The sequence below is a fragment of the Ahaetulla prasina genome, chromosome 1 (genome assembly GCF_028640845.1).
Source record: "Ahaetulla prasina isolate Xishuangbanna chromosome 1, ASM2864084v1, whole genome shotgun sequence".
Taxonomy (NCBI): Eukaryota; Metazoa; Chordata; class Lepidosauria; order Squamata; family Colubridae; genus Ahaetulla; species Ahaetulla prasina.
The window spans coordinates 97,460,261-97,476,631 of record NC_080539.1 but is presented as its reverse complement, the minus strand read 5'-3'; the positions used below and the strand labels follow the sequence as shown (position 1 = coordinate 97,476,631).

General features: G+C 38.8%; 1 protein-coding gene across 1 annotated transcript in view; it reads left to right on the top strand.

The window, feature by feature from the left end:
* Positions 1 to 2,163: 2,163 nt before the first annotated feature.
* The window catches only part of GINM1 (glycosylated integral membrane protein 1), a 33,059-nt gene continuing 18,851 nt past the window's right edge, over positions 2,164 to 16,371 (top strand). Inside the window, exons 1-2 of the mRNA XM_058169860.1 lie at positions 2,164 to 2,476; positions 14,903 to 14,962. Of these exons, the coding sequence (XP_058025843.1) occupies positions 2,360 to 2,476; positions 14,903 to 14,962 (177 nt within the window). The 5' untranslated portion in view covers positions 2,164 to 2,359. The remainder of the gene's footprint in view (positions 2,477 to 14,902; positions 14,963 to 16,371) is intronic.

The window sequence follows — 16,371 nt, the reverse complement described above, 5'->3', positions numbered from 1 at the left end:
CAGAGATCTTAAACAAGCAAATGAAAATAAAACAGGTTGAAATTATGTATGTCTTGTCAGCCTTGATTAACGTTTTGATTTAGTGATTATGAAAACTGGTTCAGAATGAATGTTTTACTCAAGATAATTTTTCTTCATTGCCTAAAGATCCATATTTAAGAAAATAGTCTACCTCTGAGTATGATTCACTAAGAATAAACAGATAAAAGATATTATGCTGCCTTTCAAATCCTAGTAGTAGAATGCTGATCTTTTTTACACGTTATTTTCTTCCTCAGGATCAATTTCATTGTCCATAGCCTTTTGGTTATTTCTTTTTACTAACTATTTAAATTGGGAGGTCTCTAAAAGTGCATTAATTTGCATAATACTAGAGATGTTTAAAGAAAAAGTTGGTTTAAATATTCATTTAGCATTTGGTATGTCATAGTATTATCTCTTTATAAAACCAACCAACAAAAATCCAGAGTTTGTGTAGCAGTGGCACAACAATTCCCACCAGCAAGCAGAAAGGCTTAGTGTGTTGTGCAAAGCCAACCATTTATGGTTTATTGAATAAGCCATGATTAAACCACAGCATCCTCTTATGTATCATACATTAAAGTAGTTCCATTTCCTCTCTTTTGGAGTCTAGAAGCTTCCATATATTGTGTCAAACCAGTCTCCCATTTACTCAGTAATAACTCAGCGACTTCAAGGATTGAGATTTCTTTTTATAGCCCACAAATCATTTCAGATTCTTAGAACTGAACATGAGACTCTCAACATCAGCCCTAGGAAATATTCTTCCGATCAGTGATTACTGAATGTGATGCTAGTAGTATATGTGAAAGGCAATTCATATCTCAAGAGGATGCAATTCAGCTCTTCTCCCTATTTCATGCTTGCTTTTTATCATTCCTTCCTCTTGAGCTGCCTTGAGCTGAAAGATTTAGGTACCTCTGAGGGAGAAATATACATGGATGCTCTGCCAGTTTATTTGCACATTGCTACTGTCTACAGTCCTCCCTTAGTGTCCCAGCCATCTTACAGTGGCCAATCTGATATTTTTTTTGAAAACTAAACAAAACCACATGTGTACTGTATATAACATAATTGAGGTTGGCCTCACAACACAAAATGGGAAGATTAAGGTTTTTATGAGCCCCTATACAGTATTTTAGGGACATGGTGGCTCAGTGGCTAAGACGCTGAGCTTGTTGATCAAAGTGTCAACAGTTTGAATCCCTAGTGCTGCGGAATGGGGTGAGATCCCGTTACTTCTCTCAGATTTTGCCAACCTATCAGTTCGAAAGCACGTAAAAAATGCAAGTAGAAAAATAGGGACCACTTTTGGCAGGAAGGTAACAGTGTTCCGTGCGCTTTTGCCGTTTAGTCATGCCGGCCACATAACCCAGAGACATTTTTGGACAGTGCTGGCTCTTCGGCCAGTGCTGGCTCTTCGGTTTTGAAACGGAGATGAGCACCACCACCTAGAGTCAGGAATGACTAGCACATATGTGCGAGGGGAACCTTTACTTTTTTTATACAGTATTTTGAACCAAACATACAAAACAAAACTGCACCTGAATGGGAACAGGAGGGAGCATGGTAATAATTACTTTATGATAAACAAGATCTTGAGTTTCAAGAATTTTTTATCAGGCCAAGTGATTAAAGAATAAAGATTTTTAAAAAAGGGGGGGGGAATCTGGTGAGTCTCAATTGCAGTTGGGGAGCAAACAGTGCCCAGCGCTGAATTCTTGGGAAAGTTGTGAAACCCAAAGGTGCTTTTTAAAGAGGCAACTTCCAGAAAAAGCACCTTTGGAATAACCATGACCTGGATGACTGAGAATTTCCATAGGAAGTTGTAAAAGTATAGCACTATTTTCTCAGTCATGGATTGGCTATAAGACGAAATTTATTTTTATTTTTTAATTACCACCAAGTTTTTGTTTAGTCCCTCTGACAAAGCACTGAAGGGCAGCTTCAGGTTCACTGTCACTGGTTCATCGCGCCCAACTAAATAATAAGGGGTCTTATTGTGACGCGCTCTGCCAATCCTTGTTTTAAGGCCAGATATGCTTTTGCATTTGGTCAGAGCGGGGCAGGGATGCGGAGGACGCTCGCCCTCCCGCCTTGATTTCCTTTTCTTCAGCTCTTCAGAGGCGTCCACCGGAGGGAAATCACCGCTACGCCGCCTTTTCCGTGCCCCGACCCTGGAAGCGCCTCGTCCCCGCTCGACATCTCGGCTTGTATTGCATCCTTCCCGGCTATTTCCTCCTCCTGAGCCCGCCGGACTCCTCCCAGCTTCTGCTCGGCGCGTCGCCGCCTCTTGCTTTGTTGATGTTTCACTTAGTTTTAATGCGCAGTTCCCAAGATGGAGGCAGCGCTGGGGCCACGCGAGTTGCTCGGGCTGGTGGCAGGGCTCCTTCTGCTGCCTCCAAGCCTGTTCGCCCCGAATCCGACAGCCGCCTTCTCCCGGGTGGTAAGCCAGGTAGGCAAGGGAAAGTTTCCTGGGAAGCCTCGGCTTCTGGCCCCGAAAATATGTTTGTGTGCGTGTGTGTGTTGTAAGGCAAGGGGAAAAGAGAAAAGATCGGGTGCCCCTTCCCAGCCCTAAATGGGGGAGCTGAAGGTGTGATTCGGCACCCCGCTTGGTATGAGTATCGGTCATGGTGGTTTAGAAGAGAGATCTACTAAAGTAGGGACAGGCAATGTTGACATGCTGGTGGCTTGTCTGCCAAGTCCCAGTTGCAAAACTGAGTTCTGTTCTGTTGTATGTGTTGGGATAACAGGCTAAGGTTTGTGCAGTTTGTATATGGGAATTCTTCTTTTTCCGACTGTTTGGAAGGAGTGATTTGTGAGTTAATGGCTTTACAAAAAGGTGTGATCCAGGGCCTTGTGTATCTCTTTGTGTGTGTCTTGAATACAATACCCAACATCTTGTCCTTTTAGATATATACCGGTAACTAGATATATACCGCTAATGTTAGATTTTAATCTTTGTAGTAATGCAGTTTGATTTGGGCGATTGAGTACTTTGAGTAATAAACCTCCTCTTTATGGAAAGAACAGTATGTTCCAAGGAAGTCTGTTTCGGTATTTATGTCCTTGTAAAATTAAATCATGAATTAAATATTTCAGGCATCGTGATGCATTTGTTATCCTATTGCCATGGCTAAAGCAGTCACCTGCTGTATTTGTCTTAGTCTGAAGTTTAAACATCCTAGTAATGGTTTTAGACATTTCTAAATATTTGATGTGGTTAACTGTCATGATAATGTTAATGGATTAAAGAGCCCACAAACTCTATCGCACACATAAAACAATAAGATTTGCTTAATTTTACTTCTGGTTTACCATGGAGTATAAGAAAGAATTGACTTTATGGAGAGCTGTCAAAACAAAGATTACAGGTCTATATTTACTTAGCTGAGCTAGACCTTGATTATTAGCCCTACTTTCATATCTGTAGGTTGTTTTTCAAAGCCAAGCCATATGAAAGGTCCTCTGTATTTTACAGCAGGGCAGAAATATGAATTTGAGGATCATTCTTGAAAAGCAGAGAACCTCCCTACATCCTTAGTCCTGACCCAGTTCTTTGCCCAGAATAATTCTCTTCACTACAGAGAAGATGATTACATGCAAGAAAGATGATAACAAAAAAGAAGATGATTATATGCAAGAAATAAAATAGCAAACCATGTTAGGATTCTCCTCCCTCCCTCCCTCCCTCCCTCCCTTCCTTCCTTCCTTCCCCTTCAACATCAGAGAATGAAGATGTAGAAGACACTCAACATAAAAATAGAGTATGCTGAAGGAAGACAATGAAAAACGGCTTCCAGACTGTTGCCAAGAAAACTACATGGATGTGTTTTGAAGGCATCAGGAGTCAAGCTCAATGCTGAAGGGTTTTTCTTCACTCCTCCACTCAGCCAACAAAGAAGAAATCTTTGTTCTAAACAAAATATGTACATACTTTATTCTTTAAAGTATACTATTCATTGGTGTAAATGAAGAGATAGCAACTTTACCTCAGTCTTCAAAGGTGGCAGCATCTGTTGGCAGGCTTGGGCCTGGTTAGTACTTGGATGGGAAATGTCCAGGAAATACCAGAACTTTAGATTAGATTGGGACAATCAAAAATATGCTAAAGGAAGACAATGAAAACCTCTTTCAGACTGTTGCCAAGAAAATGACATGGATATGTTCTGAAGGCATCAGGAGTCAAGCTCATGCTGAAGGATTTCCATACTTCCATTTCTTCCAATTTATTTGGTTCTTTTCTTTATTGTTTTATTAAAATTTATTCATCTAAACAGGTAGTTTATCCAAAGATTTGATAAGTGGCTGAAGAATAATAGGTTAATCTCTCTCTAAAAAGACTGACAGCAAATTCTCTCTCTGCATCTACTGTATCATATCTTCTAGGCATTGTATTCATTTCATGCCTGAGTTTTTCATTTTGTAGCAAAAGAGAATTAGGTCTCTTGTTTCAGTCAGATGAGGATGCTTCTGCTGACTGATGACAAATGCATCTAATTTGCCTTTCCCAAATGTGAAGGCTCCAAATATCTGATTGATTAGTTGATCACAAAACCTCCTGGTATAATTTCTTTTCAGAAGGCAATTATTTTTAGAATAGAACTTCAACCAATTGTTAATAGAACAAGTTAAAAATATGAAAAGATAAACAAAATATGTGTAGTAAATTGGTTCATGCAATTGTCATGCAAGTCCACTGTTGCACAATTTCTGTGTCTTTCCAAATACTTACGCAATATGAACTTTCTCCCTTCTCTGATTTTTCTAAGATGAAATGTGCTTCAGAGCTGCCACATCTTCTTTGGTCTATTGAAATGAGTTGGTCATTTTTTTCATTTGAGTCAGAGAAATCATGGTGTAATTTAATACTCAGAATTATAGTGGAAAAGCCCAGAGTTTTGAAATGAAAGGTGATTAAATGCACTAAGGAAATACTTCCGCTGTGTCATACAATATAGATAATATATATTTGGCAGCACAAGGGATGCTGGGAAGCCATAACGGAGAAGAGTTTAATAGTCATTGTTCCATATCTATAATGTGTAAAAAAGAAGATAATGTGGTATTTACTGATTAAGGAAGAAACTTTCAGATCTAAATAATTTCTTTAATGCTTGTTTTGTCTCGTGTATACCGTAGGTTTTTTAAATTCTCTGAGAGAAATGTGTTTAAATTAATAAGGTTGCAAGCTGAAATTACCTATTTAGCAAGCAAGATTGTGTTGCCCTAATGCATACAGCCACTTTACAAGTGTTGTTCATGTTAGAAATTATTTAGAACGTTTATTTTCCTGGCAAATAAAGCAGAGTAGAAAAATATACATGGAGAAGCTAGAAAATGTGCACAAAATTGCTCATTTAAATTTGATTTCCAAACTAATGTATCAGTGTGAATTATGAAGCAATATGCACAACCCTTCTTAAAAATAGATATATTGATCTGAGGAGAAGTTTGGTCTAGTAGCTAAGATATCAAACCAGGTGACCAGGGGTTCTAGCCTGTCCCTAGGCACAAAGCCAGCTGGGTGATCTTGAGCTAGTTACCTTCTCTCAGTCCTAAGAGGCAATGTCAAACCACTTTTGAAAAACCATATCAAGAGAACTGCAGGGACTTGTTCAGGCAATCTCTAAGAATAAAACACAACTGAATGGAAAAAGAAAAAAGGGGGGGGAAAAAGAATGTCTTCTTTTATAGTTTGGTCCCATTAGTAAAAGCATAGCCTGACTGGAGCTCTGCTCTGGCAGGATTGAGCTTGTACTATGGCTGGTTGTCCTTTGTCTTCCCAGCTTCTAGTACCTTCTTCCATAATTTTATCTTCAAAATAATACTTTATTTTCCTTGGAATGACAATTCAGATGGTCCCATGACTCAGCACACACGCAAACACACATACTAGTAGGCTCAAGTATTTCTCCCTAAAAGGTGATGATCAAAAGTCATGTATGTAAAATGTAGCAGGTTGGTTGGGGATGGTCTGAATCATCATAGTGAAAGCTGAGGAGAAAGTCCTGCTTTACCATTTTTTATAGAATTACTCTGTGCTCAAAATTGTCTCCCTACTTTCCATCTTCTGGCTTTTTTTCCCCATTAAGGTGGAAAAGGAGTCTAGAGATTTTTGTTTGCAGAAATCGTTTATATAGAAAAGATGAAGTAATCCTTTTTCTTAAGATTGCTGCTGCTAGAGTCTCAGTGTTCAATTGTTGGGGGAGATATTGTCAATTTTGGCCATAAAAGGCGGAGAGACAGAATGGAGAAATATAGTCTGTGCCATGCTGAGCATTGAGATAATAAATGTCTTTGGAGTCACTGTGTGGGAAGTTGATAGCTGGGGAGAGATGTGTGTGCTGGAACATTGGAAATGGGCAGTTTCTATTTTCTGGCCTCAGAAGGATGAAGATATTGGATACAGGTGACAGGGAGAAGAAATGTAAAACCAGAGAGAGGAATGTGCTTAACCCAAACCCAAAGTAGATGGAGACAGAAGCAGATGGATGGCTACCTGCAAGAGGACACCTGGAAGAAGCCTCAGAGCAGGATAGGTTGGGCAAAAGACCCAGTGGGAGATGCATCATGCAACATTAATGCAGGTTGATGACTGTCAAGGTCTGAAAAAGCTGGAAGAAACACTTAAGTGCACCACAAAGTAAACCAGCTAATTCTCTCTCTCTCTTTCTCTCTCACTCTCCTTGAAAAGCTGTGGGAGAGGTAGAAGGAAAAAGAAAGGAGTTGGCAGTTAAGCAGTAAAGTGAATGTTTGCTGGCAAATACTTGTGGAAAGCGGAAAGAGAAAATTTAAGATTTTCGAGAAACAGGAGAGAGGAAGAAACGGGCAAGTCTGGAAACAGTGCTACAAATAGTTCTGTTTTCCCCCAATTCCTGTAAATATATTTGCACATAGTTAAAAAAAAATACAAAAAAAATCTTCCAAGGTCTTGGACTTTGGGGAGCAGCTATTCTACTTAATCATCCACACACAAAATCATAAAACCATAAAAGTACATAAAAGTACAGTCGTACTATAGCACCCTCCTCCCCCAAATAATAATAATAATAATAATAATAATAATAATAATAATAATAATAATAATAATAATAATAATTTAATTTTTTATACCGCCCTTCTCCCGAAGGACTCAGGGCGGTGAACAGGCAGATAAAATAATAATACAATACATTACAGTAAAAACACTATTTAAAAAACTTATTCAATAAAGCCTAAATTTAAAATACAATACAAGATATAAAAATAAACCCCAATAAAATCCATGTTTAAAAAACCCTATTAAGCCAGTCCTGCTCGAAAGAATAGATATGTTTTAAGCTCGCGGCGAAAGGTCCGGAGGTCAGGAAGTTGTCGAAGTCCTGGGGGAAGCTCATTCCAGAGGGTAGGTGCCCCCACAGAGAAGGCTCTCCCCCTGGGGGTCGCCAGCCTACACTGTTTGGCTGACGGCACCCTGAGAAGGCCCTCTCTATGGGAGCGTACCGGTGGCATGTGGTAACAGAAGGCGGTCCCGAAGATAGCCCTATATAAACCTGTAATATAAACTGTAGATTTGTTCTCTTGGTTATCCATGGTATTTTTGGGAGTCTCCTCTGTGCATCAATAGTCAAGTGCTAGTATTCTTGCTAGCCTTCTTCCTCATGGTCAAAGTTTCATGGAGTATCATAGGGAAAACTATTGACTGCATGATTCTGTTTTTTTAAATTATTCAGTAATGCATTAGCAATAATTTTTCTGGTTCCATGGCCTAAAGTGAGGTGGAACATTTTGTATCTCCCTTTCCATGTAAAGTTCTAACCTGTGTTGAATGATGCTAAGTATTATTTTGCTAACATGTGAAATTAAATATAATAATTTGCACACCCTGTTAAGTTTCTTTTTTGTTGTTGTAAGTATATAGACTGACTTCTTCCAATCTGTTAGCCATTATGATTTATTGGCATAATTGGTTACAGTTTTTATTGAATTTTACTTGCTATATTTCTATAGATATTCCATCAATATATCTTGCTTTCTGACTTAGTACAGGTAGCCCTTGACTTATGACCACAGTTGTGCCCAAAATTTCTGTTGCTAAGTGAGATGGTTGTTCAATTTTGAATTTTGCCCCATTTTACGATCTTTCTTGTTTCAGTTATTAAGTGAATCACTGCAATTGTTAACTTAGTAACATGGTTGTTAAGTGAACCTGGCTTCTCCATTGACTTTGCTGGTCAGAAGGTCACAAAAAGAGATTACATGACCCCGGGACACTGCAACCGTTATAAATATGAGTCAGTTATCAAGCATCTGAATTTTGATCACTACCATGGGCATGCTGCAACGGTTGTAAGTGTAAAAAACAGTATAAGTCACTTTTTTCAGTGCCATTATAACTTTGAACAGACACTAAGTGCACTGTTGTAAGTCAAGGACTATCTTATCAAATAATAGATGTTATCAGTCTTTACCACGAGCAGCTTTAGGACACTGATCATTGCATGATTCACCTTGTACCTGCTTACAGAGAAAGATTTAAAACCATGAAACCAAACAATTAAATCAGTGAGGACTTGTTGTGCCTCACTCGCTCCCCCCGCCGCAGCCGGGCCCCTCTTATCTCCTGCCAGACGCTGATAGTGCTGAAGAATGTCCTGGCATGCCTCCAGCCCCCAGCCCTGGCACCATGCCCGGACAAACCAAACAAACAAACCTTCCTCCGATAGCATGTGCGCCTGAAGCCAGCCACGAGCTGGGATTACCAACAGCTGGAGACGAAACGATGCAATGGATAGATCCACACTTCCAGAGAATGGAGAGGCGACGTCACCAAAAGGAAGGGAGGGGCAGGCCTGGATAAGTGCTGAGTCATGGAGCCACACCCCATGGCCTATATAAAGGATCTGCTTTCTGGCATTCTCTGAGTCAGGCAAAGTCTAATCTGGATTGCTGAAGTCACATCTTGGATTCCTGCCTGCCCTGAGGACTCTGATAGGACTTTGGCAGAGCTGCAGAGGCATGCTTGATACGGACTTCCCCGACCCGGCCGTCAGAGGAGGAGTGGGACACGACAGGACTTGAACTGAGGAGACAAAGCTAAAGCTACAGGCTTGCCTTGGCTGCACTGTTTGGAATGTTTTTGAAGATACCTCTGCAGATTTGGATGAACTCACAGATACTGTAACATCATATGTCAATTTTTGTGAAGACCTATGTGTGCCGACCAGAAACCTATGAATATACAGTAACAATAAACCTTGGTTCACAGCTAAACTTAAGCAGCTACATCGTACCAAAGAGGAAGCCTACAGAAAAGTTGATAGAATGCTGTATAATCAGGCCAGAAACATATTAACAAGGGAGATCAGAGCAGCAAAAAGAAGTTACTCTGAAAAACTAAGGAATCAGTTCTCAACAAATGAATCAGCAAACATGTGGAAAACTCTTAAAAATATCACCGGTTATAGCAAACCTCCTTCCCATGTTGAAGGAAATCAACAACTGGCAGATGACCTGAATGTGTTTTACTGTAGGTTTGAGAGAAAACTACTGCCACCCATCTTCACAATCATCATCTCAGACACACCAACAAAAGCCAAGCCTACAACTGACCCCATCCGGCCCACCACTTCTGGTGATTACAGAAAATGAGGTGCAAGGTCTATTTCATAGACAAAAGCCAGGAAAAGCACCAGGCCCAGACAAGATAACTCCTTCTTGCTTAAAAGTTTATGCTGACCAACTGGCTCCCATCTTCACCTGCATCTTTAATAAATCACTAGAGATGTGCTATGTTCCTTCTTGCTTCAAACACTCTACTATCATCCCAGTGCCGAAGAATTCCACCATCAAGGAACTGAATGACTTCAGGCCGGTTGTTCTAACATCTGTAGTTATGAAAACCTTTGAAAGGCTAGTGCTGGCCCACCTGAAAACCATCACGGATCTGCTGTTAGAGCCCTTGCAGTTTGCAAATAGATTGACAGATGATGCTGTTAATATGACTCTGCACTACATCCTACAACATCTTGAATCTCCAGAGACCTATGCAAGGCTCCTCTTTGTAGACTTTAGCTCAGCATTCCATACCACCATTCTTCTAACTAAACTAAATCAGCTAGCTGTACTTGGCCACGCTTGTAAATGGATCATAAACTTCCTAACAGACAAGAAATAGCAGGTGAAACTAGGCAAAATCACATCAGATTCCTGTACAATTAGCACAGTAGTCCCCCAGGGCTGCTCTCTCCACTTCTCTCTATACACCAATGACTGCATCTCAAAAGTTCCCTCTGTTAAAGTACGAAGTTTGCAGATGATTTAACAGTGATTGGTCTCATTCGAGATAATGATGAATCTGCATACAGACAGGAGGTTGATCAACTAGCCTTGTGATTCAACCGGAACAATCTTGAACTAAACACACTCAAAATCATAGAAATGGTGGTAGATTTACCACCTCTTACAATACTAGACAATACAGTATCAACAGTAGAAACCTTCATATCTCAAGACTTAAAATGGACATCTAACATCAAAAATGTCATTAAGAAAGCACAACAAAGAATGTTCTTTCTGTGCCAACTCAGAAAGCTCAAACTGCCCAAGGAGCTGCTGATTCAGTTCTACAGAGGAATTATTGAGTTTGTCATCTGCACCTCTATAACTGCCTGGTTTGGCTCTGCAACCAAACAAGACAGACACAGACTTCAGAGGATAATTAGAACTGCAGAAAAAAATTGCTACCAACCTCTCACATCCTGGACATAAATTGTTTCAACTTCTACCCTCAAAACGATGCTATAGGGCACTGCACATCAGAACAACTAGACACAAGAACAGTTTTTCCCCGAATGCCATCACTCTGTTAAACAACTAATTCCCACAACACTGTCAAATTATTTACTAAGACTGTATTACTATTATTCTTCTCATCTTTCCTATTGCCTATTTCCTCCAACTTATGACTATAACCATGTTGCTTGTATCTTTTAAGATTTATATTCTTTTATTTGTTTCCTAGTATGATTTGATTGCTTATTAGTAACCTATGACTATCACTGTGTTGTATTTTATGATTCTTGATGAATGTATTTTTTTTCTTTTATGTACACTGAGATCATATGCACCAAAGACAAATTCCTTGTGTCTCCAATCACACTTGGCCAATAAAGAATTCTATTCTATTCTATCTGTATTGACTTATTAATGACTGCCATGCTAAACTAACTTCATCCTCTAATACTAAAGATTCTTATAAATACGGTATTTTTTTCCTAAGATATCTTGCATGTTAATATCTCTACTGTACAGCATTTCAGTATACTCATTTCTTATTTGTTTGATCTTATTTGAATCACTTACTATCTGTTCCTTGACATACATTAACCAATTGTAACCCAGAAGATTCCTACAATGGAGATCGTTTGGAAGACCTTGTTTTTCTGTGTTTGTTTCATATTTGATATCTTTATAGATGACATTATAATACTAATTCTTGTCTCTTCTAACAGCTCTCCAAAATTGTTTGTTAAATTCCTTTCTGAGATCTTCGTCTTCCTTTGCTTTTGCTACTCTTCTTTTCTTGGCAATATCTGCTGTTTGTCATCCAGTTGTTTTCTTCCGATTTTTGGTCCTTTTAACTTTTCAGGGTTAGCAACTTGTTAGATTTCCTTTCATAGTTCCTCTGGTTCTTGATCAATGAGGTTGAGGACTTCAGAGTGATTTTTGATGTTCTCTTTAAAAATGGTGGGTACCGTATATACTCGAATATAAGCCGATCCGAGTATAAGCCGAGGTCCCCAATTTTACCCCAAAAACTGGGGTAAACTGGGGACTCGAGTATAAGCCGAGGGTGGGAAATGAGGCACCTACCGGTTGGGGAAAGCCTCCCTCCCTCAGCTGAGAAGGCTGGCGGCTCCCCCGCCCCGCCCTCTCACTGCACCGGCAGGGCTTCCGTCCGGTAAAATGTGAAAAAAAGAAAAAAACAAAACTCGAGTATAAGCCGTATATACTCGAGTATAAGCCGAGGGGCTTAAAAAAAAAACAAACTCGAGTATAAGCCGTATAGACCCGAGTATAAGCCGAGGGGACGTTTTTCAGCACAAAAAACGTGCTGAAAAACTCGGCTTATACTCGAGTATATACGGTATATTTATTTATTTGTTTGGTAACCCATCTTGTATTCATAACCCTGGATAAAACTGGATAAACATAATAAAAATCAAAATGCAAAACAACAGAAATAACATAAAATAACATTGCAGCCAAGAACGTTTAGTTAACACAACTGGAACAATTGGAACACAACTGGAATAATTGCCATGTTGAAGGGTTATCTGTGAAATCCAATCAATATTATTCAGTCACTGATTGCATCATATCCAAGAACTGGCCTTGCTGTATTTTGTTCCTGACTATGAAAGAAAACCATTCCTTCTTAGTCCTAAGTACTAAATTGTACGATCTTCCCAGTGAAAATAACCAGTTCTTGCCAATTTCAGTTTATTGATGCCTAATATGTCAATGTAGTTGATTAATTGATTAATTGTTGTTGAGCTTTTCATGTTAGTAATTCTTACATTCCATGTTCCCAGTGTAATTCTGTCTCTGCAATTTTGGATTCTTTTCCTGAGTGGTGAGTTGGCAACTAAGCACCCTACATTTCTTAATTTAGTCACGTCATAAACAGATTGGTATTCTGAAAGATTCTCAGTGGTTTTTTTAGCATGACCTAAAGGGTTTGTCATCTGGCATTATAGTGTCAGTCAGTTTTTATTATATATCTGTATGGCTCTCTTGGCAACACAGGAATTATTTTCCATTGTGTCCTCCAGCATAATATGAAACAATGACCTTGACATTGCCACTAAAGCAATTATCTGCCTTTAGTATCTTCCAACATTGCTGCTGTCCAATATAGCTACCTACGTGTGTTAGCTGGGCAGCTAAAATGATGCTCAAGCCTTGACAGATTATATGCTTTTGGCCTTCTCTCCCAGCTATCTTTGCTCATCCCTTACAGGAACATGCCTCCTTCCTCCATAATAAAGCAGCAAAGCAAGACTTCAGAGAAACCCATTAATAACCTATTGAATTTCAATCCTGTTGATTTCAGTAGGTCTCTTTTAGGAAATAAGATGGCTCAGTTAAATATACACAGTAAAATGTTTGGTTGCACGTATTGCAACTATTGTGAGGATTATGTCATAAATTAGGGTGAGTGTATGTTGGATCATATAAGATTTACATGAACATAACTTCTCATTGTTTAGAGTTCAATCCAGAATGCATGGGTAATTTGACTGCAAATAGTCAAACGTTTAGTCATAGGCAAACACGATAAATAAAAAACAGTTTGGTTTTGGAATATTCTTTTTTTTTATTTTATTTTTTTTATAAAAAGTTTTATTTTTACAATCATATCAAATAATTCATCCAATGTACAGTTATATACAATTAGTCGGGCTTGCCCAGTCACCACCACCCTTTTTAACACTCTTCCCTCTTCTACCTTCTTTTACTTTCCAAACCTTCCTCTCCTTCTCTTATCTACATCCGCTCCTCCCTCCACCCTACACCTTCCTTCTCCCTCTACTATCCCTCTTCCTTCCTCTTCTCCTCTTTCCTACCTCCTACTCTCTCTTTTCTCCCTCCTCACCGTTCTAAAATGGTAACTATGCAGACCCGACCCTACATTAATTATATTTCTTCAATAATCCCTGTACATTAACCATCACTCCATCTCTACCAACCCCCCAATTCCCTCCCCTTACCCCCACCCCCACCCCGACTTCCCAGAACAAAATGCAGGGTATCAAAACTAACAATCATAATCCAAAATAATTCCTAAATTATAATCTCTAGTCACACCACACTTAGTCACACTCTCAATTCCCCTCTCGGTTTTGGAATATTCTTTATTGCTAGCAAAGTATTATAATAGAAAGCATATGAAAACAATTCCTCAGCTAATGTAATTAGGTAAAGGTAAGGTAAAGCTTCCCCTCAAACATATGTGCTCGTTGTTCCTGACTCTAGGGGGCAGTGCTCATCTCTGTTTCAAAGCCAAAGAGCTAGTGCTGTCCGAAGACGTCTCCGTGGTCATGTGGCCGGCATGACTAAACACCAAAGGTGCACAGAACGCTTAATGTAATTAAGGCAAAGTTATTCTGAAGCTATTTCTCACATTTTCCCCTGCGCCTGAACTTAAGATTTTCTGTAGTAGTACTGTTTCCAGCTATAACTATTACCTCTGTCCTGCACTTTCTCAGGGTCTGTTAGACATTTCATTACAGAAAATCATCTGATTATACAATTTGTATTTGTGGCCAGCATAGTATGCACAATTACATATAAAAGGCACTTTGAGATCTTAATATGTACTACACTGGCCCCTATTATTCTGTGGTCACTGAACCTGTTTATGGTGTTTTGTTCCTCTTTCAGTTTTTTTGACTCTGGTTACTTAGACACAGACTTTAGAAATGCAAGGGAGAAATTAGAAAACGAAGGGCAAAAAAAAGATGTCATTTGATAAAATAAGCAAAAAAATATTAGGAAAGGAATAAAAAGTTAGGGGAAAAATATATATTTTGGCAAAAATTGTATTTAAGAAAAATGTATTTGAATAGTTTGAACTGTATAAGATAAGGTCACTACATTGTTTATGAATTGTGTTTGTGTGGAGGGGGAGAAACAAAAAAAAATCAATAAAAACTTGTACAAAAAAAAGAGACTTTAGAAATGCTAGATCCTGACAGACCACATTTTGGATGGAAACATAAATCTTTCTCACAAACTAAAAATTGAATTAAGAACCTTACTTAGTTTATAGACTGTATTGAATATTTCTTACTTTTTCTCTTCTTTCTTTTTTTCTGTCATTCCATTATTTCAGGAAGACATCAAGATTAAAGTAAATATACTGGAAACCACCGGGGATATTCAGGAAAGACAGGTATTGTATGTTCCACTTCCTGTACTTTCTTTAGCAAAGTCTTTTCTTTTTGCTATTGTGATTCATCAGCAAAAAAAAAATAAAATATCGGCTTAAGGGTCTTTCTAGTTACTATAATACCGTGTTTCTCTGAAAATAGGATCCAACCAGAAAATAACCCCTAGAATGATTTTTCAGGATGCTCATAATATAAGCCGTATCCCAAAAAGAAAACTAAGTTAAGATCTACAGCCATTTAGTACTGTATTTCCCTGAAAATAAGACCTGACCGGAAAATGCATCTTTTGGAGCAAAAATTAATGTAAGACCTAGTCTTATTTTTGGGGAAACATCAGAGGTGGGTTTCAGCAGGTTCTGACCAGTTCTGGAGAACCAGTAGCGGAAATTTTGAGTAGTTCGGAGAACCTACTAGTAAAAACTCTGACTGGACCCATCCCCATCTATCCTCTGCCTCCCAAGTCCCAGCTGATCAGGAAGAAATGGAGATTTTACAGTATCCTTCCCCTGCCACGCCCACCAAGCCACGCCCACCAAGCCAGAACCAATAGTAAAAAAATTTTAAACCCACCACTGGGAAACATGGTAGTATAGTAAATATACCAAGTTATTGATTAACATTTTAGGGATACTCAATAATTCCTTCCAATAAATAGTTTGTTATGTTTGTACTACCTTCTATGGGTTTGTAAAAGTTAGATGGTTTGGTGCTTAATTGGCATTATTCTATATACATAGCAATGTGCCTGAATGCATGCATTTTGGATGTGTGCTGCTTTCAACCATAATAGTTGTCAGTAGTACATAGTTTTATACTATGAACTGACAGATTATGAAGTCCTGTGGATAATATGTGGACCCTTGTTCAGGTTCCCTCAGTTGATGGGGGCAACAGGCCTAGCTGTTTTTCACTGGCTGTTCCTAAGATATACTGTTCATAGTTCCCAACCCTTAGCTTACAGAGTCTATGGAGAAACTGAGGACATGGTTTTCCACTGCTGGTTAGAATAGAATAGAATAGAATAGAATTTTATTGGCCAAGTGTGATTGGACACACAAGGAATTTGTCTTGGTGCATATGCTCTCAGTGTACATAAAAGAAAAGATACGTTCATCAAGGTATAACATTTACAACACAAATGATGGTCAATATATCAATATAAATCATAAGGATTGCCAGCAACAAGTTATAGTCATACAGTCATAAGTGGAAAGAGATTGGTGATGGGAACTATGAAACGATTAATAGTAGTGCAGATTCAGTAAATAGTCTGACAGTGTTGAGGGAATTATTTGTTTAGCAGAGTGATGGCCTTCGGGAAAAAACTGTTCTTGTGTCTAGTTGTTCTGGTGTGCAGTGCTCTATAGCGTCGTTTTGAGGGTAGGAGTTGAAACAGTTTATGTCCAGGATG